Raw genomic sequence first — 25183 nt, 5'->3', positions numbered from 1 at the left:
AAGCATGTAATTAAGACTTTTTCCCCCCAAGAGGTCCAGAAACATAAAGATAAAAGGCTACAATGTTGACAGGATATTATTAATATTAGTCCCATTTAAGCTACTACATCATTGGTCAAAGAATATATAAAGTTGGTTCTTAGTGCAACTAACTCAATGCATATAGAAAAGAACCATGAAAGAATGTTATCTCATACCTTTTGTCTTAAAGGAGAAGTTACAGTAAGTGCAGTGGTAGGGGCGGACATCTGTATGGGTTCGTATATGTTTCTTTAACATGCTAGGTTTTTTACAACGTATTCCACATTCTTCACAAATGTACTTTCCTCTTCCCCTGCCTCGGACATATACATACTCTTCATTTGATTTATATCTAAATTAAAGAAAGACAAAAAAATAGGGAAATTGGATAATATATCTGAGAAAATATTGATAATTAAAATTCAACCTAAAAAGTAAAACAAGGCACAACTTTCAGACTCAAGCAATATAAATTTTATGCATGTACAGTAACAGAATATTCCAGCTTTTCACATCAACACTCAATATTCTAATAGCTAATTCTAACCAAAAAACCTTATTCATCAATATTAGACTTAAATTTAAAAATATTTCCTCTTTTAAGTCACTGGGTTTAAGAGTTCTTTTAAACTTTTAAATTCAATCACAACAACTATAAATACTGAAATTTTTCTGAGCGTCACAAGAACTACAATTGACTGTTACCTTTTGGGTTTCTCAGAACCAAATACACAGAAACATCAAATAGGCAACGAGTTCATCTCTCTGAAGAGCAGGTTTTCCAAGTCATTGTTTATTATAAATCAATGTGAACCTCAAGGTTCACTCTGAAAACTCCTAGGATCTACAATGTTTCCTAAATAGTTCTTACTTCCTTGAACAAAATGGAATTATTTGACATAATACTAAATATATATTTTGCCATGAAGATTCTGTTAATAAGCTGAGATACCTTACAATATTTATATAAAATTGGCACTGATAATTCTTTATTTACATGAAAGCAAATGTACATTTAAAAAGTAAGTTTAAATGTACATTTAAGAAGTAAAATTTGTACTTGCCCTCCATCAAATATTTTAATTCTTCTTGGTTCACTTTTGATTAAGGAATTTTCTTTATCTTGCTCACTGTTAATTTCAGAGGCATCTTTATTGCTGAATTCAACTACTGTGGACTTTTGATTACCTAATGCTCTCTGGAAGGAAAAAAAAAGAGAAACTAATTTAATAAAACTGAAAACACAAACACGCTAATGTTTCACTTGGAAAATAAACAGTGTACACAGTTAACTTCAGGAAATGCATTCCAAGGAAGTAAGAGGTTAAAGGTTATCTGCTTTATCTCCTCCCTTATCTTTAATATATCTGTGGTAAATCACAGCAAACCAATAAATCTTATGCTACTTTTAATTCCTACCACAGTCCCCTGACACCCCAAAATGCAGTCTTTACAACTACCCACTCTGGCACAACATGAGTTTAACAGGAACTTTTTTTTAATAGTCTAAATATTTCTTCTTATATCTAACTAACCACTCATACTGCAATTTAAGTGTATTTCTCAGAGTTTATTCTTTGGAGATGGCGAAGAGCTAGTCACCCCTTTTGATATAATAATGTCTTATACTACCAAGAAATATGACTAAATCCCCTTCAAATTCAATGAACTGCTAAGTTAAAGCAGTTAAGCCCCACTTCCCAATATTTTGTTCTTCTTCTTCTTAATTTAAACCATAATAGTGTTTCCTCTATCTTCTCCAAAATTCCTGAGTACTGAGAACTATGAGACACAGAAATGGGTTAGTTTTTGGCCTGATAATAATGAAATCTCTAGAGAAAGCTAATGAACTCAAAATGATTACACTGTGCACTATAGAAACATTATGGTAACACCACCTTAATTATAACTCTATACAACTACACCATTCACAAGTTTTCTCAGTCCTCACCCCATTCCACTCCCACATGTCTGTGAGGCAGGCAGCACAAGGAGATTATATAGTCACTGTCCAAGATCAAGTGTTAACAGCAAAGGCTTAAACTCCAACCTCTTGGCCAATTCCAAGCACAACGTTCTAATGAAGGGCCTCTTGTTACAAATCTGCTTTAAAAATTACATCACCATGTGGACAGCTAGCTATCGTACCAAAATGGCTCAACAGTAAGTGGCCATGGACAGAGGGCCTCTGTGGCCTTAGAAAGTGGACCCTGGAAAGCCCCTGCTCTTACAAAACCAGAAATAAAGGAAAGCTGCTGGACTGTTTCTCAAAAAGGCAGTATGAAGAGGTAATGCCATGCACGGGACAGGTAAAAACCAACCATCTCCTTTTCTTTTCCTGGTAAACATATGTTTCCCCACCACTTGCAATATACACACCTTGCCTTGACTTTATTTATACCTTTAACAGACATCCTAATTCACACTTACCTTTTGCTCACTTTCTTACCATCAAAATCTGGTTACTATTAATTTACCAGTTACCAATGAGCTAAATGCTAAAGTGCTTACCATTCCCTTTTTCTTTATACCCTTGACCACCCAATGGCATTATATGTTGGTGACACCTTGTTTCTCCTAGTAATCCTTTTACTTTAGCATTTATCTGTTCTTTTCCAATCTGAATTATAAGCACATTATTAACATTTGGGTTGTGAATTAACAGTCAACCCAAGGGCTAATCCTCCACAGCCACTTTCCCATATGACTCAAGTCTCCAGTGGTACTAGAATTGCTCAGTCCAAACACCGTGTTAGTCTTCACATTTATTTGACCTCTTGGCTTGAACAGCTTTCCTTGAAATACCATCTTCCTTGATCTGTGTGATACCACTTTTCTCATAACTCTCCTCCTCCCTCTATTAACAATCTCTTTCAGTTTCTTATGTGGACTTTCTTCATCCATTCAAACCCTTTACATAGTAGTGATTCTCTAATCCATTCTAGGCCCTTTCACTTTACATGTCCCCTGAGTAATCTCATTAATTACACCGACACAATGAAAAATCTCCACACCTACCTGAGCTCTCTCCTAGTTCTAAATCTGAATATATGCATTTCCAGAGGCATTTCCACCAAGGCACTTGGTACTAAAGAAAAGCCACTGTTCAAAGGCACTTCAGGAATACACATGAAGCTCTGTTTAAAGTCTCATGATCAGGTCTCCTCTTCCAAGATTCTTATTTAGTACATCTAGAGTCTGAGCATTTCAAAATTAAATTCTGAATGGTTTAGATAGACACTCCTTCACTGAGAAAGTATCAATAGCTCTCCACCACCATGCATACATTCTCTGGTTTTTACCTACACTTCCAACTTCGAAGTATGTCATGCATACATTCTCTGGTTTTTACCTACACTTCCAACTTCGAAGTATGTCACTGTTTCAAACTTACAACACTTTCTAACCATGACAGACTCCTCAAAGTTCTTTAAATGAACCAAGTTCCTTCTCACTTCCATGTCATTCATCAGACTCTCAAAATTTCTCATTCTTATTTGCCTAAAACTAAATAAATAAAAACCCCTATTTTTTTTTTAAAGACTCAGCTAAAGTCAGCACTTTTGGAATACTCCTCAACCTAGTGGTAGTGTCAGAGACTTCCTTCTTTTAAAGTTGTGCGTACTTCTATTATAATACTGAATTATGGTATTTTCCTACTGATGAACATATTTCCCTAATTTATGAACCTGTATTATATGCTTGTGAACCTACAGAGGTCAAGGACTTAAAGTATAATTCTGAATGTTCAGAGTCCAACACAATACTCTATCTACCCATTTATCTACCTATTTATCTACTTATCCATCTATCCTTAATCACTTAAATTATTTTTCCTATTTTATAAAGCCAACAACTCTAATAAGACTGATTCCAACTTACTCTATAAATCGTGAACAAATCAAGTAATTATCAAGTGTATGAGTTAGTTATGTTGGGAATCCTCTCTAGCACTAAGATGATTCTGAGAACTGCAGAATGGCTGTCTGCTTATATTTCAAAACTAGAGGCCCGGTGCATGAAAGTCATGCACTGGGGGGAGGATATGTGTCCCTCAGCCCAGACTACACCCTCTCCAATCTGGGACCCCTCAGGGGATGTACCGGCAGTCAGACATCCCTCTCACAATCCAGGACTGCTGGCTCCCAACTGCTCACCTAATCGCCCATAACTGCTTCTACCTGCCAGCCTGATCATCCCCTAACCACTCCCCTGCCAGCCTGATCGCCTCAACTGCCCTCCCCTGACGGCCCGGTCGCCCCCAACTGCCCTTCCCTGCAGGCCTGGTCGCCCCCAACTACCCTCCCCTGCCGGCCCGGTCACTCCTAATTGCCCTCTCCTGCTGGCCTGATTGCCTACAACTGCCCTCCCCTGCCAGCTGTCTTGTGGTGGCCATCTTGTGGCCAAATGGGGGTGGCCATCTTGTGTGAGGGTATGATAGTCAATTTGCTTATTACCTCTTTATTATATAGGATGATATATAACAATTTTCAATTACTCACACCTCTGTTCCCCTGCATTAGTAAGGATAAAGCATAAACATAATCTTATCCTACTTAACAATAAAAATAAAACCTTCATGTAGGAGGAAGATGACAGTAAGACGATGATTACTGTACCATTAAGACTTAAATATTCATCTGAGAAAAAAAAGTGCTCAGGGCAAGTTATAATTTTCAAAATGTCTCAAAGTAGAAAGGACTCCAGCTAACCCTTATCAGTATAACTCCTAGAGCATATTCATCATCCTTTCTTTCAAATAACTACACACTCATAAAGCTCAATGTGTCATTCACAACTTCAAATTAAAGAATTTAAAGGCATCAAGACATGTTAAAACTCATTTGCACAAACTATTTTTAAAGATAAATAACCTTTCGAGTACCTTGCTTAAGTTGCTTTTCCACTTGCTTGAATAGACCAATAAATCTGATTTGGAACGGGTGGTTATTGCTTGACAATACAGTGATTTTCCAATCTTCTGTTTTGAATTAAGGAGGGAAAGAGCAACTTTTGTAGGCAAACCAAGTGGATTTGGATTACTGTCGCTTACTGTCCAGTCAGTATAGGCTGAAGTTTTCTGGTCACTCTGAGGCAGATGCAATGTTTTCTGTCTCCGCAGATAACACCATGTAAAGCTGGTTGTGGTCTTCAGGCTGGGAAAAGACAGCTGCTGCATGTCTCCGGCTCCCAATCCTGAAAGAGTGGTGGTTGTAGGTTGATTTTGTTCTTGGATGTTCAATTTGTCACCTTGACTTTTAACCTCTGAAGACTTCCTTTCTTGGTTATTGTCTACATGCTCTAAAGGAGAAATGTGGGTATTTTCTGAAGAAACAGGTGAATTTCTAGCTGTAAGAGTTAATGACGTGGATGACTTGATATTTTCAAATTCTTGAAAATCTTTTATAGGTTCTATATCTACAGACTTAGAGTGCCCTGATGACAAATTATCTTCTGGTAAAACATCTGCCAAATTAATAGCCTCAATACTAATTTCAGGTTGAGAAGTACCCTGTTCCAATGTCACACCATCAAGGGGCTCTGTAGTACAAACCTGCCTTACTAACACAGGTTTCTTCTGCTTATTAACTTCATTAGCTCTTGTACTTAAAGGTTCAAATGGTCTAATATCTGTTGCACAAACAGCTCCATATTCATCTTTAGCTCGCTTTTGGTGCTTTTCCATGGCAATGTCTAGACTATTTGCTGGGGAAAGCATCCTTTTACTAGAAGCTGAAGGTTCTTGTTGGGGGGAAAGTCTACCAATAGACATTTTCTGAGTTCCAGACAAAGATTCTGATATAAAAGAATTTTGGCCCATCTCTGAAAAAACATTTTCACAAACAAGTTCTTCCTCTGGGTTTGGTAAAGCATTCTGGTTAACTTTTTGCAATTTTGGCTGGGAATTTTGTTCTTCACTGATTGGCACCACACTATTAGCCTGGCAAACAGGCTGACTAGACAGATCCTGAGTCACAAGGATTTGTGGCAGAGGTGTGACTGTGGCAAAGCAGTACCCTGGAACACTACTCTGCAGATGCACAGGCAGCGCAAATGATGTCGGCACCTCCTGCACCTGACTACCGAGCGGCCCGGGTTTCAGTGGTGGTGGAAGATAAGAAGCAGCCATGGCGTCTACTCGTTCAGTTGATAATGCTAATGAATTCATTCGATGATCAGCCCCCACTGGATTTGAAAGAACTTGCTTTGGCACAGAATGGACAGGATTAGAAGGGCAAGACAGGCTTGAAGTGAAAGCCTGACACTGCAGTTGGTACTTGGGAGCAAAGCAATCCTCACTTTTGGAAGAGACACACACACTGGGATTTGCATCTGGTTTGACACTCTGTGCAGACACTTGCAGAGACATATGTGTGTTTTGGTGGCTAAGGGGTGCATGAATTTGATTTAACAAATTAAGACCAAAAAGTTGTTGAACAGGAAAGATGCTAGTAGAGTTGGAATCTGAAGATTCTGTTTGCAGATCCTTAACTTGAGTCTGGGAGTGCATAGTATTTGTGGGAAACTCAGCTAAGGATGTATTAGTGAGCTGAGGCCCCTGAAGTGGCACTGTATTCACACCAGGAATAGCAATGGTTTGGAAAGATGATGGGTTCCCAGGAGACAGGTGACTTTCTGGAGCAATGTTTAAAGATATCTGCCGTATCAGTGGGCCCCTCCTTCTTTCTAAAAGGGGCACGTGTCCACTCACCCCTGTGCCAGAAGGGGATGCCAGAGGCTGCAAGTCAACAAGTGGCATTGCCTGAGGTGGAGTTATGCTTCCACAGTCGAATGACTTACTTCTGAAGTCAGAGATCTCCATGGACGTTGGCATGCAACTAATCTGTTCTGAGGCAGCTCGCCTCATTTCCCGGTGAGCCCCAGGAATGCTCAGTGTATGAGAGCCAGCTGGGATCATGAGGAACTCTGTTTTATTGAGGAAAGCGAACTGGGGGGAGGCCTCGGTTTTAGAAACGTCCTCTACATCTAATGAAGCTGAGAAACTTGAGGTGTGAGATAAACTGCTCTCCTTACTCAGACTCCTGGAGAGAGTGGAATCAAAGCTGGACTCCGTCGAGGAATGCTCTATCTCAGCCAGACGGAGCCTCTTCTTTTTGGGTGGCAGTTTCTCTGTCGGCAGCTTTGACAATGTTTCACTACGCTGAGGCCAACTGAACTTCTCTGATTTCTCCTGATCGGGACCTTGGGTTCCAAGGTCCCGATCTGGCTCTTCTGTGACCAGTATTTCTGGGACTTGGATGCTGTGCTGCCGAACAAGTCTTGACGGCTGTCCTAACACATGCCGTTCACTAGAAATCTTTCTTGAACCTTCCTGAAATTCTGCTCGAAGAACATCTAATAGTGCAGGCTGTTGAGGATGAGACGTGTTCCGTGAAGGGTGACCTTCCTCTTGGGAAATTCCCATCACTTTCAGGGACCCAACCTTCACTGTTCCACTGAGTTCCTGGAAAGAAGCTGGAGACTCAGGCTTGTCAAGTGAACTGGGTCTGCTCAGTGAGTTGGTGTGCTGGATGACTGAGATCCCAGCTCCGTGTCTCTTCAACTCTGCCTTATCCTGGGTCACTGAGCCCACCTGTTGTTCCATGATGGTAGACAGCTTTGGATCCATGATCTGGTCAGGGCCCCTGCCAATGAGCTGTATTTGGGGGCTTTGCAACTGGATATTTTGATGCTGCTGCTCACTTGTTAAGACAACAGTATGCTTAGGCAAACTGGAAGCAGAGCCCAGAGTATTGTGAAACTGAAGGCCTTCAGAGCTTTTTGGAGAAACTCCACTTTCATTTTGCTGAACTTCATCATCATCTCCAACACTTTTCATTTTCCTCCTTTTCCTGATCTGGGGCGTCTGTTCCCAGGCCCCTGTGGAACCAGCCACTCTGTAGTGCAGAATCTGGGGTTGTGTGCTGCTGGGCACAGGGCTGTGTTCAGGTTCTCTCACAGCTACCTTCGTTTTTGGTCCGTGTAATTCTGAACAGTAAAATTTCTTATGATTTTCAAAATTTTCCAGTTTTCTATACCTGTTTCTACAAGTTTCACACTCAAACATTGTCCCTCGCCCTTGATGAGACTTCTTTTTCTCTACATGTGGGCCGGGAGCCAAGGACTTGTTCCTTGCTGCCCCATTTTCGTTCGTGGCACTGCATCCCTGATAGCTCTCCTCCAAGGACTGCCCAGTACCCAGCACCTGGTTTTCACTTGCTGAAGAGTCTTCTACTGCTGCCTGTCTGACAAGGGTTCGGGGATGTCCACTCTGGGGCACAGAAATGTTAGGTCCCGATACAAAGACATCATCACAGAGAGCGCCAATTTTGTCATCAAATGACTGACTTCCTCTCAGTGGGTGAGGGGGAGGTATTATGTTTGTAGGTACTGCTGAATAACCTGTGGTAGGCATAGAATTACTTCTCGTAATAGGTAAACAGTCAAGGGAAGGTACAGACAGAAGAAACACTTGCTTTGATTTCTCAGTAGGGGTGAAAGGAGACTTTGGTATATCAGAGCTTGAACTTGTTCTCCGTCCCATTGGTTTTAAATCAAACTGGAAAGAATCCTTAAATATGTATGATTTGGGGGAATCGATACTTCCTCGTCGTGAAAGAGAGGTTCTCCGTGGCTTCACACTATCCAGCTGCTTATCATCTACCAAGGCTTCATTGTCTGAGATAAGCTTTGATATTCGTTCTTCAAGTGTTTTTGTTGCCAAAGGTGGGCGCATCTGACGTGGTAAAATCAGTGCTTTTTCACTTGCTGGCCCTGTAGAAGGTGCTGGTGGGCTGGCACGAGGTGCAGAGAGCCCATTATTCTTACTTGAGTCTTGTTCTGTAGAAGGTAATGTTTTGGTGAAGGGGGTTGGTGGACTCGCTGTCTGATCAGCACTTTCAGACCGTGAAAAGTAACCAGAATCTGTACTTCCTAAACTTCGAGGACTCAAAAGTTTGCCTTGTTGCTCTTGGGAGTAATCAGTAGCCTGCTGCCTTTGTAGTTGGGCATGTACTGTTCCTACATGGGATTCCTGCTTTGCCGCTGACTGATCCATGTCCCCTTTCTGACGGGACTTTTCATCAGTCTCCAGGGAGGACGTCCAGGCTGAATGTGACCGTACACTAGTAACCTGAGGGTCCTTCTGTTTCTGTGCACTAGAAAGTTCAGGCTTACAATCCGTAAACTTCGGGCTGTCAACTCTCAAAGGGGTCACATTGACAGGGTGGACCACGACTTTTGGTAACTCTGTCACAGCTTGTGATTCTGAGGCTCTGTCGTGCAGTAAAACGTCACCTACCACATGATCTAGATTGCTTGGAATGGAACTTGATTTTGGTAAAACTTCAGAATTTGATATTATTTTCATTAACTGCCCAGGCTGCAGGTCCAAGGAGCCTGGCTCGTTCTGTCTTTCATCTGCAGCGCTCTCATCATCACTGTCCCCACTATCTTCTACATCTGAATGGATACTAAGTGCTTTGGAGGACTCGTGTGAAGAGAACAAACCACCAGCATCTGGTTGCAAGACAAGACCCAGTTTAATAGTGTGTGCATGGGATTTTTTGTGCTTGTATAGATTACTTTTAGTCTTAAATGAAAATCCACAGGTCACACAGGGATAAGGCCGCTCTCCAGTGTGGGAGCGGATGTGCTTTAGAAGCACACTCGGCTTTGCACAAGCTCTATTGCAATATTCACAAATATATTTTCCTTGCTTTTTTGGCTTCTGATCTTTCAGAAGTAGATTGCACATTTGCTCTACGCTGTGATTCACAACAGAGGTGACAGGAGTTGAATTATACACTGGTGTTGGGGGTGACTGTGTAGAGTGGGCTGGACTTATTGACTTGGGCAAAGCAGAATCCATGTGCTGGTTTTGAGGAGTAACCTGAGTTCTACTGGAAGGTGAAGTTAGACCTACAGATGATGTCACTGCTATATGATACATCTGTTCAAGTCTGGGGTTCTCTTGACTGTGCAGGTTCGTCAGTGGTCTTGTGAAACCTGCACACGCAGGAAGCTGTTGATTTTGTTGGTTAGATTTAGAAACAAAGTGTTCATGTGAATTATATGAATGAGAAACTGACTGAACCAATGCTTGCTCATTCTTCTGAGCAGCAGACACATGCACTGTGTATGAGGTACAAGAAGACTGTGATTCAGAAACAAATTCTTGTGAAGTCTGATGTGGGGCATCTATTGAGCTGTTTTGTAATTGAGAGGGGAGTTGTACAGTTTTATTTGGTCTTAGTTTTTCTATCTGAACTGCACTAGATGAGCTCTTTTGTGACAAGGTGCTCAGTTCTGGCTCCATTGCTTTCAGTAAGACATCAAATGCGGTGTTTGCATATGAGGAGGAAGTAGGACTACAATTAGAGGAGATACATTCACTATGGTCAGTCCTGGTTTTACTTGACAAAGAACTAGAGTCACATTTTCCATGGAGGAAATTTGACTTGGGGTCAGAGCCTTCCGAGCTCCACCTACGCAGTTCAGATGGATGCTGCAGAAACAAGGGCTTCTTTGGGGAGATGCGGTCTTCGGACTTGGCAGCCTCGCCAATCATCCCAGGTGTTTCTCCATTTTGTTTAGTAAACTGCTTTCCATTTTTTACAGGACTGTGATTCTGTTTTTTGTGAGACTCTGAAGTACTCTGAAGAACAGCGAGAGGTGGCTCTTCCGTATTTTGTTTATGTTTTGCCTGAAGAGGATTTCTCAGGGGAGATTTTGGTATTTTTTTCAGGTGATTCTCAGCTACAATCTTTTTTCGTTTCACGCCTTTAAGTGATTCAGAAGTTCCTTTAGTACCAGCCTCCAAGATTTCTGTCAAAATAAATAAATAAATAAATAATTGGAAAATGGTACATAAACCAACTATAATTTTTTTAAAATTAAGGTTACTATCAAGAGGGTGTTATGACAACTGAACAAGGTAGTTTAAGGAAAGCCTATTTTGGATAAAACTTCATTCTAACATTCTTAAGAATGTTGCCAATCAAAACCCATTAAACCAATTGCACAAAGACCTTAGTGTTTCCAGAATGCTGTACCACTCTCTTGACCTCCCCCTGCCCCTCCAAGACCTTGGAACCAGATCTTTTTGAAACTAAATTATGCTCTCCCTTTACCTTCAGTGCAGAGAACTCTGTCTACACAGAGTGAGCTGGCCCACAAATAAGAACAGTCAACTTTTTAATGCAATGTATTTGACCATCTTATCATAGTTAGTTTCTTTTAAAGCAAACTTCTCAGCAAACTGTAAAATAACATTATTATTCAAACTATGCAATACTGATGTTCTTATAAGAAAGAGGACTACTAATACATAATAATTTTTAGAGCAAGCATACCAAATTATATCTCAAGATAATCATGAGATATTACCTGAGAAAACCATGAAATATTGCTTTATTAGCAATTATATCAAGAACAGAAATATAGGAAAGTAAAATAAACCATTTATTTGTGGCTCTTCAACAACAAATTAGAAAGTCATAGTGTTGTAATGTCCCTCAGTTTAAAAAAAAGTCACCAATTTAACTGAACAAAATATTCAATGGCTATGTTTCTTTGTCATTAATGACAGGGAGGTAGGAAACACATAGATAGATAGAGCTTAGTGCAGAAAAGGTAAATCCGCCTCCATTTCTGGCTGTGCTGGAAATAAATCATTATTTAAACTGTATCAACAACCCATAATTTCTGCCAACTATTATATTTTTGAGCAATAATTACTTGCCATAATTTAGTTTGTTTCCATTTGTTGACTCCTTAGGCACATAAGCAAAAATTATTCAAGTTCATATTACTTATTTGTAGAACAGCCAAATACTCTAATTTCTCATTATTTTCAAATAGCAGTTGCAATGTACATAATTGAAATTCATATTAAACCAAAATTTATACACCAAAATAACCACTTTGCATTTACTAAAGATACAATTTACATAAAATAAAAAATATTTTGGTCATCTTGTGATAATTTATGTGCTATCATGCATTTGTTTAATAAAAAAAATACCACTAATCTGATTTTAAATCATAATCTGATATGCACACCATAATCAGAAGAGCAAGAGAAAAAAAAGGTGGCAGGGGTGGGGTGTCATAACTAAAATGTTTGAGCTAAAGAATAGAAAATAGTATCAGTATTGTTGCTATCTCTACAAAATGATGTTGATCAAATTTTTTTCAATCCACTCATTTATGAAATGCTGTTTTTCCAATCATTTTCCCTGTTCCAGATGAATGTAGCAAAGTCATCATGTACTTCAGACTGCTCATTAACTAGATCAGGCAAATGGGCAAAAGGAAAAATGATGACCATCCAGGATGAGTTTTCCCCTCACTTCCAGAAAGCTTGGAGTGCGTGATAATGAAAATGAAAGCCACCAGGCTGTTAAAATAAATGTAAAAACAGAGAAGAGAAACCACTTGGTCAGGAGCAGCAGCTCCCAGCTTGGGTGACTGTCCAACTGGGAGCACCAGGGCCCATGCCACCCCCTATCCAGACCCCTGGTTGGGGTAAATATGTTTACTTGTTATGTTTTACATACTTTTTAAAATGATCTTTTATTTTTAGATAAACTTATCTATAAAAAAATTAAACAATCTGTTATACTAAAAGAAGCAAAAATTCAACCCACAATGCACAACACCTAGAAATATCACATTAAGTTTTAAAGAAATTGTACTAGTACATGTTTTAAACAAAAAGAGTAAATTACATCTTTGTACTTAAATGTAAATTAAGCTGAGGTGAAAATAAAGGAAATACTAAACTGAAGATCCATATTTCTTTAGAGATACTATTTCCTAAAATTTCCTCTGGAGTTAAGAATTTGAAAAACCCTATCTTAAATAGATTTTTCATCTGACATGTATCAGTTTTAGATGAAGACTGATCATCTTTCTTTTGTCAAAGTTTATGACATTTACATTCTATTTGTCTATTTATTCTTAGTTCTCTTGTTTGTTTGAATTTTAACATTTACCTGGTGTTAATACACTATTTCTGTCATTCAAAATTTTGTACACACACTCCTGTGCCTTCTGGCAATGATGCTCATGAGAAGCCTGGTGCTGGCCTGACTGATAGTGTCCCCTCTTTGAGGTGACTTGCCTTTTTTTCTGTATAGCTATAAATTTTTTTTTAAGTCTTTAGAAATACAACTAGGAGCCAGCACAGAGTTAGTCAATGTACAACTTTTAATTTTTCCCTCCTAGAACACATAATCTTCTAAGATTAATTTAGTATATATTAGAAAACTTTTCTTTTATTATACCTTCAAAAATATTTTCTGGTCAACTTTTTTTTCAGAATGAGCTTCCTTACTTTATGAACATCAATTATCTTTATGCTGTACCCCCATTATGATGATTTATATTGCTTGCATCTATTTCTTTTTTGCTTTTGCTTCTAGAATTATCTAAAGCTTTTCCCTTATGACAATTCAATTTCCAGGCCATTAAGTTCCTTACTGTTTCAAATTTATTTTAGTTTTGGACTGATGTTGCTTCATTCTCATTTTGTTCCCTTAGTTCCATATTTCCTAATTCATCTCATTTTATTGCTTCACATTATGTTTGAGTTCTTGCTTTAATAAATTTATGATATTATTAAGTTCTATGCTTAAAAATTTGTTTCTGAGGTAATGTTTTCTTTAAGGCTGAGTTTTTTGTTTCTCTTTTCATGTTCCCTCTGCTTTCAATTGCCCAAGATAATGGGAAATGGTAAGGGGGGTGGCATTCAACTGAGAGTATGTTCCTAACAGTCTTTTTCTGAGTTTTATTTATTACTTCTTGTAAGATTTTGTTGGATCTCTTTTAGCAGGATTCACACTCCTTGAACAAAGGATAAAGCCTTTGGGTGGGGATGACCTGGGATGTAAGATTGGTCTGTAAATTCCTGTTGTTACAAGGCAAAAGGATGATGGAGGGAATGAGAGATAGATATAAAAACAGGGAGGGTGCCAGGCACATAGATGAATAACACACTATCATTCTAGAGGTTGACTTGAAGGAAGTTGTGTGCCTCACTAATGATGGTCAGACTTCTTTCTTAATTCTCCAGATTTGGGACCGGAGTGTATGAAGTGGGTAGCTAAACCATCTGACTAAGAGCAGTGTCCTCTTGGGAACTAATGCCCTAGACCAGTGGTCGGCAAACTGCGGCTTGCGAGACACATGCGCCTCTTTGGCCCCTTGAGTGTGGTTCTTCCACAAAATACCGACTTCTGCGCATGGGCCACGAAGTTTCAATCGCACTGTACATGCGTGCCCGCACGTGGTATTTTGTCGAAGAGGCACACTCAAGGGGCCAAAGAGCCGCATGTGGCTCTCAGGCGCAGTTTGCCGACCCCTGCCCTAGACCAGGGGTGGGCAACCTTTTTGTGAGTGCGTGCCAAAACCAGCAAAATCTCTGACTCAAAATTCCTCTGTGTGCCAACCCTAATTTCTGGAGAACATGTTACGTCTACTTGATATCTCTTAAGGTGTATGTATGTGAAGAACCTTGGAGAAATAATAAAATTCATTCGAGTGACAAAAACACAGTATATAATGATGAAAAATATATTTATTTTTTAATGTATACATGTACACTGATAGTCCGACAGAAAACTTTATGACTCCGTTTGATATTATCAGTGGGACTTTTGCTGCTGCATCACTGATGACAGAGATTTTACATCAGGTTTATATTTCGTGACCTTCAGAGATATGCATGAGCTACTACTTTCATCCGTCAGGCTACCTCTATTATGAGACTTAACAAAATTCATCACTGAGAACAAAGATTCACAAGCGTATGTGGATGAAAACATGGAGAGTAACGCTATTGCAAAGTTTTTTAAACAGAAAAAATTTTCTGGAATGGCATAAGTCCTCAATAGTTCGTTTTCGACACTTCTCTCTTGTACTCCTGTCTCTAATCACTTTTTTTCAATGTTTTCCAAATCAACTCTAAGATCAATAAATTTCTGCTTCCAAACTGAGCTACTCTGAAATTCAATCAACTGCATTTCAAAGTCAGCCATGTCTATGGTCTTTAAGATCTAAGATGCACCTACACTGAATTTATCTGAAAAATAAAAAAGTCGATATTAAGAAAAAAAGTGTAAATGGAAGATTATAAGAGAGCGTTTCGCATGCCAGCAAAAGTTACTGGCGTGCCATGTTTGGCACGTGTGCCAGGGGTTTCCCACCCCTGTCCTAGACTATGAGGTGGCTGACCCTCATAGGTCTTCAAAGAATGATATACCTGGAGTAGTTTTTTAAACTCACCTTAATCTTGATTAATTTCAAATCTATTAGAGAATGACTGATGTTATTTTCTCCTGCCCACTTCCTTATCTACAGAAAACAGTACAATTATCAAACATTGTAGCTATCACTACAACGTCTAGCATAGAGTTACCACAGGCCATAGAGTTTAGAGTATGTATAGACCAGAATGCCTCAAAGCAGAAATAGTTATATAGTTGGGGCAGAGGAAGGTGGGAGGGAAACAGCTATTTACCATGATCACTTGAGTTTTTCAATAATTTTCAAAACACCTTGTTGTTATGATAAACTAAAATAAAAATAAATTAGAGTAAGCAGAGAGAAAGACAAACCATACAAGTGATAGAAGACAACCCAAGAAGGTGCCTCTTTAATATGCTCACTCCCTTGTCAACCAGTACACACACAGGCCCAACTTCTGCCTTATAAAATGAAAACTGCTTTATATCTGTCACCTTATGATTCCACAAGTGCTTAAGAAAGAAAAAGAAAAACAATACTGCCCTGGCTGGGTGGCTCAGATTATTGGAGTGTCATTCTGTACACCAAAAGGTTGTGGGTTCGATTTCCAGATAGGGCACGTACCTAGGTTGTGGGTTTGATCCCCAGTCAGGGCATATATGAACCAATCAATGTTGCTCTCTCTCTACCCCCCTCTCCCTCTCCCTCTCCCACTCTTTTCCCCCACCCCTTGCTCTCTCTCTCTCAAATCAATAAAAACATACCCTCGGGTAAGGATTTAGAAAAACAACAATACTAGGGTTGGACATGCTTGGCAGACATAACCCTCTGTGTAAAATTAGAAACACAACCCTCTTTCCTTATGCAGCAAGAACATACAGTCAGATTGGAAAGCAGGTGGGAAAGGCTCAAAAAAAGGAACCAATAACTGCTGAAAAGTATATTCTGGTCAATGTGCTACTGGAAATGGCTGACAAACAGGCAGAAACTCTGAGACATCAAACTGTCAGAAATTCAAATAAGATTTCACTTAACACACACAAATCACTCTCAGAAGAGGAACCGAAGCTGGCAGTGTTGTCACTGTCAGAATCTTCTGACTCATTGGACTTCGTAAAACAAAACAAAACAAGAGTTCTCCACAGGTTGGCAGTAGATGACAGCTTGGAAGAATCTGAGAGGCCACTTGACTGGAGCAAGGTGTATGGTTAGGATACTCTGAGCTAAAGTTCCTCTGTGTCCAAAGCACTGGCACTTCATTTTCTCAGGCAGAAGCCTAATCATTATTAGGGCCCCTATATTTTTTGGGGAAGAACCCCAAGGAGTTTAGAAAAGCACCCCCGGTTGGTTCCCAAATTACTTCTACAGAATAACAGATGAAAAAAAAAACAAGCAATTTTCCTGCCTCAGGAGAGTATCTGAGTTGCCAGTTAAGTGTGACAAAGAATATTGTCAAGGTTGGTAGTAGGCAGGTAAACTACAACCTAATACTGTGTTTAAAATCCTGCCTTGATTGAAGGTGAGTCTCTTTTTTAGCTTTACTCAGAGACATATCAGTGCGAAAGACTTTAGATCTCTTTTGGGTCATTGGGACATAAGGATGACATGTTTTCTAACAATTGAGAGCATGTTGGGTCAGAGAGTCAAGAGGTCAGAGGGGGACCATTTAGAAGGCCTTTTCAGTAGCTAGTGTTAAACTACCTGAATTCAGTGTTGGCTGATTCAAAGCAAGGAAACCTAAAGAGGGTTTGCCAAAGACTTCCCCATCTTTACCAGGAGATCAGAGCTAGTTTGGGAGAGAGGGGAAAAATAAATTCACTTTCCATTCCACCAAATCTCAAGCTCAGTGTACATGTGTAGAATTATAAATTGTAGCTGCAAGTCCAGGACTACAAATTTTCAATAGGGAAATGATTAGGCTAATTATGACAGAGCCACTTAGCATAACATTATACAACCATTTTAAATAATCATGGAAAGTACATAGCAATATGAAAATTATAACTTATTAAATACACTTGCATTTTCTTTTCTTTCATAGAGAGAAGTATGGGCTCCAGGCACAGATCGGAGAGTACAGAGTGATAGCTATTCTTGTAAAAGTTCATAAATGACAAGCCAGAGAGAATATACAGGAGAGAGAGAAGTCAGCCCTCAGAAGCTTGGGTAATTCCTATATTTAGGAGTGAGCTAGAAATGAAAGAAACAAGGGGTAATAAGAAAGATAAGACAGAACATGTGAGAGTGAAGTGCCCAGGAAGTCAGGGTTTATGGACTTGTAAGATGGAAGATGTGGCTAATAATGTTAAAGCTTACATTCAGATAAACAGGACTAAACCAGAGGGTGCTGGGTTTGATGGTCACTGGGACTAGGAGGACATCTCAGAGAGCAGCCTGTCAGTTAGATCCTGGGGGTAAAAGCCATACGACAAAAGTGTACAGAGATGGAGGGCATGGTTACACACAAGAGTCAGTAAATACAGACCACTCTCTAAGAATTTGGCTGTGAAAAGAGAAAGGCAGGAGGTCAGTATCAGGGGAAGAGGTTGAAGGAAGGTTTCTTTATGATAAGGGGCACTGATGGTGCTTAAAACAGAAGTAAAAGTCAACAGTGAAAAAGAGATTGAAAATGAAAGATAGATAATAAGTTAATGTGCGATAAAGAATTACTCCAGATGTATAATCAAGAAACTACCATATGGATGTGGGAACAACCAATTTTATTTAGCAAGCAACAGGTAACAAGTGATTCATCCCCAAGTTCTTCCCATTCCCCATGGAATGTAATTCAAATATCTAACTTTGCCAAAGATGGCATGGTCATCTGGCTCTGAGCACCTTTCCAAACGCCCCTATTCCATTTCCCCCTTAATCACTAAGTTTCAGCCACTCGGGTAAACTTTCCTGATCTTCTAACAGGCCTAGCTCCTTCCTGCCCCTGGGAATTTGTACTTGCTATGTCTTAAAAAGTCCTCCCTACTCTCAACTCTTTAAATGACTGGATCATTTCCCACCTTTAACTCTAACACAGCAATGTTACTACTCGGCTGTTCCGGTCCACCCTACTGCCTCCCTACTGCCCACCCACCCTGTTCATTTCATTCTTAATTTAGATAACAATCTAAAATGTTCTATTTATCTAATTACATATTTTTGTCTACCTTTTGATTATTAAGATCTATAAGACCTTGTCTTTATTATTCACTCCTATATATATCCAGCCCTTAAGAAGTGTTGAAGATGTAGTTCCTTTATTTTCTCTTTAGTTTCCATTGCCCTAGGAGCAGTATCAGTGAAGAAATTGCTTCAGCATATGTCTGAGATTTTGCTGCCTGTGGATTCCTCTAGCATTTTTATGGTTTCCCGTCTTATGTTTAAGTTCTTCACCCATTTTGAGTTTATTTTTGTGTATGGTATAAGTTGGTGGTCTAGTTTCATTTTTTTGCATGTAACTGTCCAATTCTGCCACCACCATTTATTGAAGAAACTGTCTTGACTCCATTGTATGCTCATGCCTCCTTTGTCGAATATTAATTCAGTATAGTGGCTTGGGTCAATTTCTGGGTTCTCTATTCTATTCCATTGATCTATATGTCTGTTCTTGTGCCAGTACCAGGCTGTTTTGAGAATAGTGGCGTTGTAATACAGCTTGATGTCTGGTATTGAGATCCCATCTACTCTGTTCTTCTTTCTCAGGACTGCTGCAGCTATTCGGGGTCTTTTTTTTATTCCAGATGAATTTTTGGAAAGTTTGTTCTAGGTCTGTGAACGTCAAAATAAAAAGCCTTTTCACAGCAAAAGAAACCATCAACAAAACAACAAGAAAGCCCACTGCATGGAAGAACATATTTGCCAATGTTATCACCGATAAGGGTTTAATCTCCAACATTTACAGGGAACTCAAACAACTTAAAAAAAAGGAAGATAAACAACTCAATCAAAAAAATGGGCAATGGACCTAAATAGATACTTTTTGAAAGAAGACAGAAGGAAGGCCAAGAGACATATGAAAACATGCTCAAAGTCATTAATCATCCAAGAGATGCAAATCAAAACGACAATGCGGTACCATCTCACACCTGTCAGAATGGCTATCATCAACAAATCAACAAACAACAAGTGCTGGTGAGGATGTAGAGAAAAAGGAACCCTTGTGCACTGCTGGTGGGAATGCAGGCTGGTGCAGCCACTGTGGAGAACAGTATGGAATTTCCTCAAAAAACTGACAATGGAACTCCCATTTGACCCAGTGATCCCACTTCTAGGAATATATCCCAAGAAACTAGAAACACCAATCAGAAAGGATATATGCACCCCTATGTTCATAGCAGCACAATTCACCATAGCTAAGATTTGAAAACAGCCTAAGTGCCCATTAGCAGATGAGTGGATTAAAAAACTGTGGTACACCTACACAATGGAATACTATGCTGCGGTAAAAAAGGAGTTCTTACCATTTGCAACAGCATGGATGGAACTGGAGAGCATTATGCTAAGTGAAATAAGGCAGTCAGAGAAAGATAAATATCACATGATCTCAGTCATTCGTGGAATATAATGAACATAAACTGATGAACAAAAACAGATCCAGAGACAGAGAAACATCGATCAGACCTTCAAACCTTAGAGGGAAGGTAGGGGAGGACAGGGGTAAGGGTGAGAGATCAAACAAAGGACTTGTATGCATGCATATAAGCCTAACCAATGGACAAAGTAAACAGGGGGGTGAGGGCATGAGTGGGGGGGGGTGTAGTAAAGGGGAGATAAGGACACATATTTAATACCTTAATCAATAAAGAAATTTTTAAAATAAGAAGTGTTGAAAAGATATTTGCTGAGGAGAAACTAAGATGGCAGCATAGGGAAACACCGAAATTGCTGCCTCCTACAACAACTTCAAAACACAATAAAAAGACAAAACGGACATCATCCAGAACTTACAGGAAGGCTGGCGGAGTGGACATTCTACAACTAGAAGGAAAGAGAAAAACACATTGAAGGTCAGGAGCTGCAGAAGTAACGTGCAAAGGTACGGAGGCTCGAGAGTGCGCGAAAAGGGGCTGGTACCTGAGGACGCGGCTGTCTTTTTAATCGGGAGGGAGTCACAAGCTCCCGACTGCTCTGAACTCCAGTTCCGGGAAGTCTCTGGGGACCCAGGACTCATACGGAGAGAAACTGGACTGTCTGGCAGCGGGCAGAACTCGGAACTGGAGGGCGGCTTTCTCTCAGAGGTGCTTGCAGCAATTAAATTATCAGGACACTGAGACGCGCGCGGCCCCTTAGGGCAGGGCTGAGAATCCGCCATAGTTCCTTGCTCCGCCCTTTGATTCCCTGAGACCCCGCCCCACCCAGGCTGCGGCAGAGGCTTTTGCATATGAATGCCCTGGCCCTTTGCAACCTGAGAATTACCTAACAAACTGCAGCTGGGCCACAGACCCAGAACTTCCAAGAGAAGGCCCAAGGCTCCACAGCAGCTTGAATTGTTTCACAGCTGGGCCTCATCAGGGCACCTCCAAACTCCAAAAAAGGAAGGGGAATCTGCAGTTCTCTTCATAGCTCCTGCTGTGTAACCTCAGGCAGAGGCTAAATTAGCACCTCCTTAGATCCAAGAGCCACTGTGCCCAGTGGTCAGAGGGGGGCCATCCAGATCACAACTCCTCAGATCCATAAGGGACACACTCAGGGTGCAGTCTCAGTGAGCACCAAAGCCCCACTGAAGCAAGTCTTGCCCCAGAAGGGTGTCTCCAGCACAGAAGTTCTCCCACTGCAGACACAGCTAATTCTCACTGCCAATTGGCCTGGAGGTCAATTCCTCCCAGTGATCCTACAACAACCAAGGCATAGCTACAACAAGACTGTGCACAAAGCCCACGAGGGGGTGCACCAAGAGTGTCCACGTCAGGTAACTGGGGAGGCTGAGCCACTGGGCAATACAGGACACCTAGCACTCAAAGCCACTCTATCAACACAGGGAAGCAGCCAAAATGCGGAGACAAAGAAACAGGTCACAAATGGCAGAAATGGAGGAAAGCAAACAACTGGATATAGAGTTCAAGGCCACGTTTATAAGGTTTTTCAAGAATTTTATGGAAACCGCCGATAAATTTAATGAGTCCCTCAATAAGTATAGTGAGACCATGGAGGACATGAAAAAGGACCAACTAGAAATTAAGCATACACTGACTGAAATAAAGGATAATCTACAGAGATCCAACAGCAGACAAGAGGATCCCAAGAATCAAGTCAAAGATTTGAAATACAAAGAAACAAAAAATACCCAACTGAAAAAGAAAAAAGAAGATTCCAAAAATATGAAGATAGTGTAAGGAACCTCTGGGACAACTTCAAGCGTACCAACATCAGAATTATAGGGGTACCAGAAGGAGAGAGAGGGCAAGATATTGAAAACCTATTTGAAGAAATAACGACAGAAAACTTCCCCTACCTGGTGAAAGAAATAGACTTACAAGTCCAGGAAGCGCAGAGAACCCCAAACAAAAGGAACCCAAAGAGGACCACACCAAGACACATCATAATTAAAATGCCAAGAGCAAAAGACAAAGAGAGAATCTTAAAAGCAGCAAGAGAAAGACAGTCAGTTACCTACAAGGGAATACCCATACGACTGTCAGCTGATTTCTCAACAGAAACCATGCAGGCCAGAAGAGAGTGGCAAGAAATATTCAAAGTGATGAATAGCAAGAACCTACAACCAAGATTACTTTATCCAGCAAAGCTATCATTCAGAATAGAAGGTCAGATAAAGAGCTTTACAGATAAGAAAAAGCTAAAGGAGTTCATTACCACCAAACCAGCATTATATGAAATGCTGAAAGGTATTCTTTAAGAAGAGGAAGAAGAAAAAGGAACTCTTACCATTTGCCACAGCATGGATGGAACTGGAGAGCAGATAAATACCACATGATCTCACTCATTTGTGGAATATAATGAACAACATAAACTGATGAACAAGGACTGATCCAGAGACGGAGAGGCATTGATCGGACTGTCGGGCCTTGGAGGGAAGGTAGGGGAGGGTGGGGGTACGGGGGAAAGATCAACCAAAGGACTTATATGCAAGCATATAGGCCTAACCAATGGTCATGGACAACGGGTGGGGAGGGGGGAGGGGGGGAGGGCATGAGCGGGGGGGGGGGTAGGGGGTAATGTGGGGATAAGGACACATATGTAATATCTTAATCAATAAAAAATATATATATAAAAAAGAGATATTTGCTAATGAAAGAATTCTTCAAGTAAGAGGAACTAAGGAATGATATTGGGCAACCAAATGATGTATTCATCATATCAGGAAATATTAATTAGGAATTCACATGACCATTTTAAATAAGGATAAATATTTAATAAAATTTAACATCCATTCCTTATTTTAAAATGAATAAAAACTCAATCTGCTTCCAGACGTAGAAAGTTAGAAATAGTGTTGCTCCTATCCTAACAATAAAAAAGCCAGAAACATTACAAAAATCAAACTTCTCTTGATCCTGTCAGAAAGCCAAGGCCTCAGAGCAACCACACAGCCTGAATTCTATGGAGAGACATGTGGACTGGGTCACTGGGGCTGTGCAGGGCAGAGGATGTGGAGGAAAGCAGGGCAGCCATGCAAGTGAATGAGAAAATATGCACTAAAATTGTAACAAATGTTGGAGGCTGGATTGGCCTGGCCTCAGACATGATAAAGTTCACACTCACTCCCAGGCTCTATTCCAGTGATGGCGAACCTATAACACGCATCTCAGAGGTGACACGCGAACTCATTTTTTTGGTTGATTTTTCTTTGTTAAATGGCATTTAAATATATAAAATAAATATCAAAAATATAAGTCTTTGTCTTACTATGGTTGCAAATATCAAAAAATTTCTTTATGTGACACGGCACCAGAGTTAAGTTAGGGTTTTTCAAAATGCTGACACGCCGAGCTCAAAAGGTTCGCCATCACTGCTATTCTGTGGGCCCCCAGTAGGTGCTCACACAGGTATAGGGCAGGAGAACAGGGAAAGAAGTCCTCCACGTGCAGGCATGCAGGAGGGGTCAGCTACCACTGTGGAAAAGGCACATAGCCCTAGGGCAGTGATGGTGAACCTTCTGAGCTCGGCGTGTCAGCATTTTGAAAAACCCTAACTTAACTCTGGTGCCGTGTCACATACAGAAATTTTTTGATATGTGCAACCATAGTAAGACAAAGACTTATATTTTTGATATTTATTTTATATATTTAAATGCCATTTAACAAAGAAAAATCAACCAAAAAAATGAGTTCGCGTGTCACCTCTGACACGTGTGTCATAGGTTCGCCATCAATGTCCTAGGGCCTGCTGCTTGAGCAATTCTCTCATAGGGAACAAAAGCCTTACTTAACCTTTAAACTGCTGTGAAAAAGGAGTTACAGATATGCCACCCACAGGGCATGGGTAAAACCCACTGTGGCTTGGGAAAGGGTAAGCACTCTACTCCAGGGGAGGCAGGAAACTGTCCTAGTACCACAATCCCATACCAATAACAGAAGTGTGCTACCATGGGTGAGGGGCCGGAAACACTGGAACTGCCAAAGACAAGCCAGACCAGGATAACAGCAATCCTCACCTATCTCTACCACCAGCCTACCCCTAGGAAAGAAGCAAGTTGGCTGTTAGGAGAGGGAGAGGAGGATGGAGACTCTCACCGCCACCAGTGGCACAGGCAGCTGAAAGCTAAGCATGCAGCACTAACTCAGAAAAATCCTACAGGTCCCCAGCCCCATTATAAGCACAAGGAAATGGCAGGTCATCACTATGAGAATTAAGGGCCAGTGTGATACATTAAAGATGAACATAGCAATAACTTAGCCCAACTCCTGAAGAGACTGCCTCAACTCCCTGCCTAGTGACCTGACAGAAGAACGGTGCCCATTTCCAGCCATTAAAAACTACCGACCTCAGTATCTACTGTTATATACACATCCAAAATTCAATTAAAGTTTAAGACACACACATGCATGCATTTAAAAGCAAACCACTGTCAAGAGATAATCAAAAGAACAATATTCCAAGATGACTGAGAAGCTGGAACTCTCAAGGAATTTAAAATAACTATTATTAATATGTAAAAAAATCCAGAGGAAAGGATTGACAACATGCATTCAGAAAAGGAAATTAAAGCAGAGAGGGAGGGAAAAATGAAAATGACAGAACTAAAAGATAAAGAAAGCCTTTGATAACTCATTAGTACACTCAACAAAACTAAAAAATCAGTGAACTTACAGATAAAACAATAAATATTAACCAAACAAAAACATGAATAAAAACATAATATTTTTTAAAAAGTGCATCCAAAAGCCACAGGGCAGTATCAGGTGGTCTAATGTGTAACCTGGACTGCAGAAGAAGAAAGAACAGAGTAGTAGGAATATGTGAAGAAGTAATGGCCAAGAACGTTCCAAAAATAAACACACAAGCAATAGATACACAATGCTTAGACAACCCCAAATGGATAAATAAAAATAAGAAAGAATAAGGATAAAGAAGAAAAAGCAAAACAAACAAACAAACAAAAAAAGAAAACACACCTAGGCACATTATATTCAAACTGCCAAAAAACAAAGATCAGGGTCAAAAAATGTGTTACTTACAGAGAACCAAAGATAAAAATGAAAGCAGACTTCTCAATGGAAACTATGAAGTAACATGTTAACACTATTGTGAAAGAAAAAATAAATTGCCAACCCAGTATTCTTTATCAATAAATAACAGCTTTCAAAAATAGCCAGTGTGCTCGCTCAGTGGTTAGAGCATAGGCCCACACCCCAAAGGGTCTCGTGTTCTATTCCCAATTAAAAGAACATGTCTGGGTTGCAGGTTAAATCCCTGCCCTGGTTGGGGTGTGTGCAGGAAGCAACCAATCACATTGATCTCT

General features: G+C 40.2%; 1 protein-coding gene across 1 annotated transcript in view; it reads right to left on the bottom strand.

Annotated features, from left to right (window-relative positions):
- HIVEP1 (HIVEP zinc finger 1) overlaps window positions 1-25183 on the bottom strand; it is a 173275-nt gene that overhangs the window by 35107 nt on the left and 112985 nt on the right. Inside the window, exons 3-5 of the mRNA XM_081087288.1 lie at window positions 4907-10848; window positions 1086-1219; window positions 198-373 (exon numbers count right to left, since the gene is read on the bottom strand). Coding sequence (XP_080943414.1) covers window positions 198-373; window positions 1086-1219; window positions 4907-10848 — 6252 coding nt within the window. The remainder of the gene's footprint in view (window positions 1-197; window positions 374-1085; window positions 1220-4906; window positions 10849-25183) is intronic.

This window comes from Myotis nattereri (genome assembly GCF_964212035.1).
Source record: "Myotis nattereri genome assembly, chromosome: 3".
Classification (NCBI taxonomy): Eukaryota; Metazoa; Chordata; class Mammalia; order Chiroptera; family Vespertilionidae; genus Myotis; species Myotis nattereri.
The sequence above is the reverse complement of the archived record's forward strand: the minus strand, read 5'-3'. Positions and strand labels throughout refer to the sequence as shown.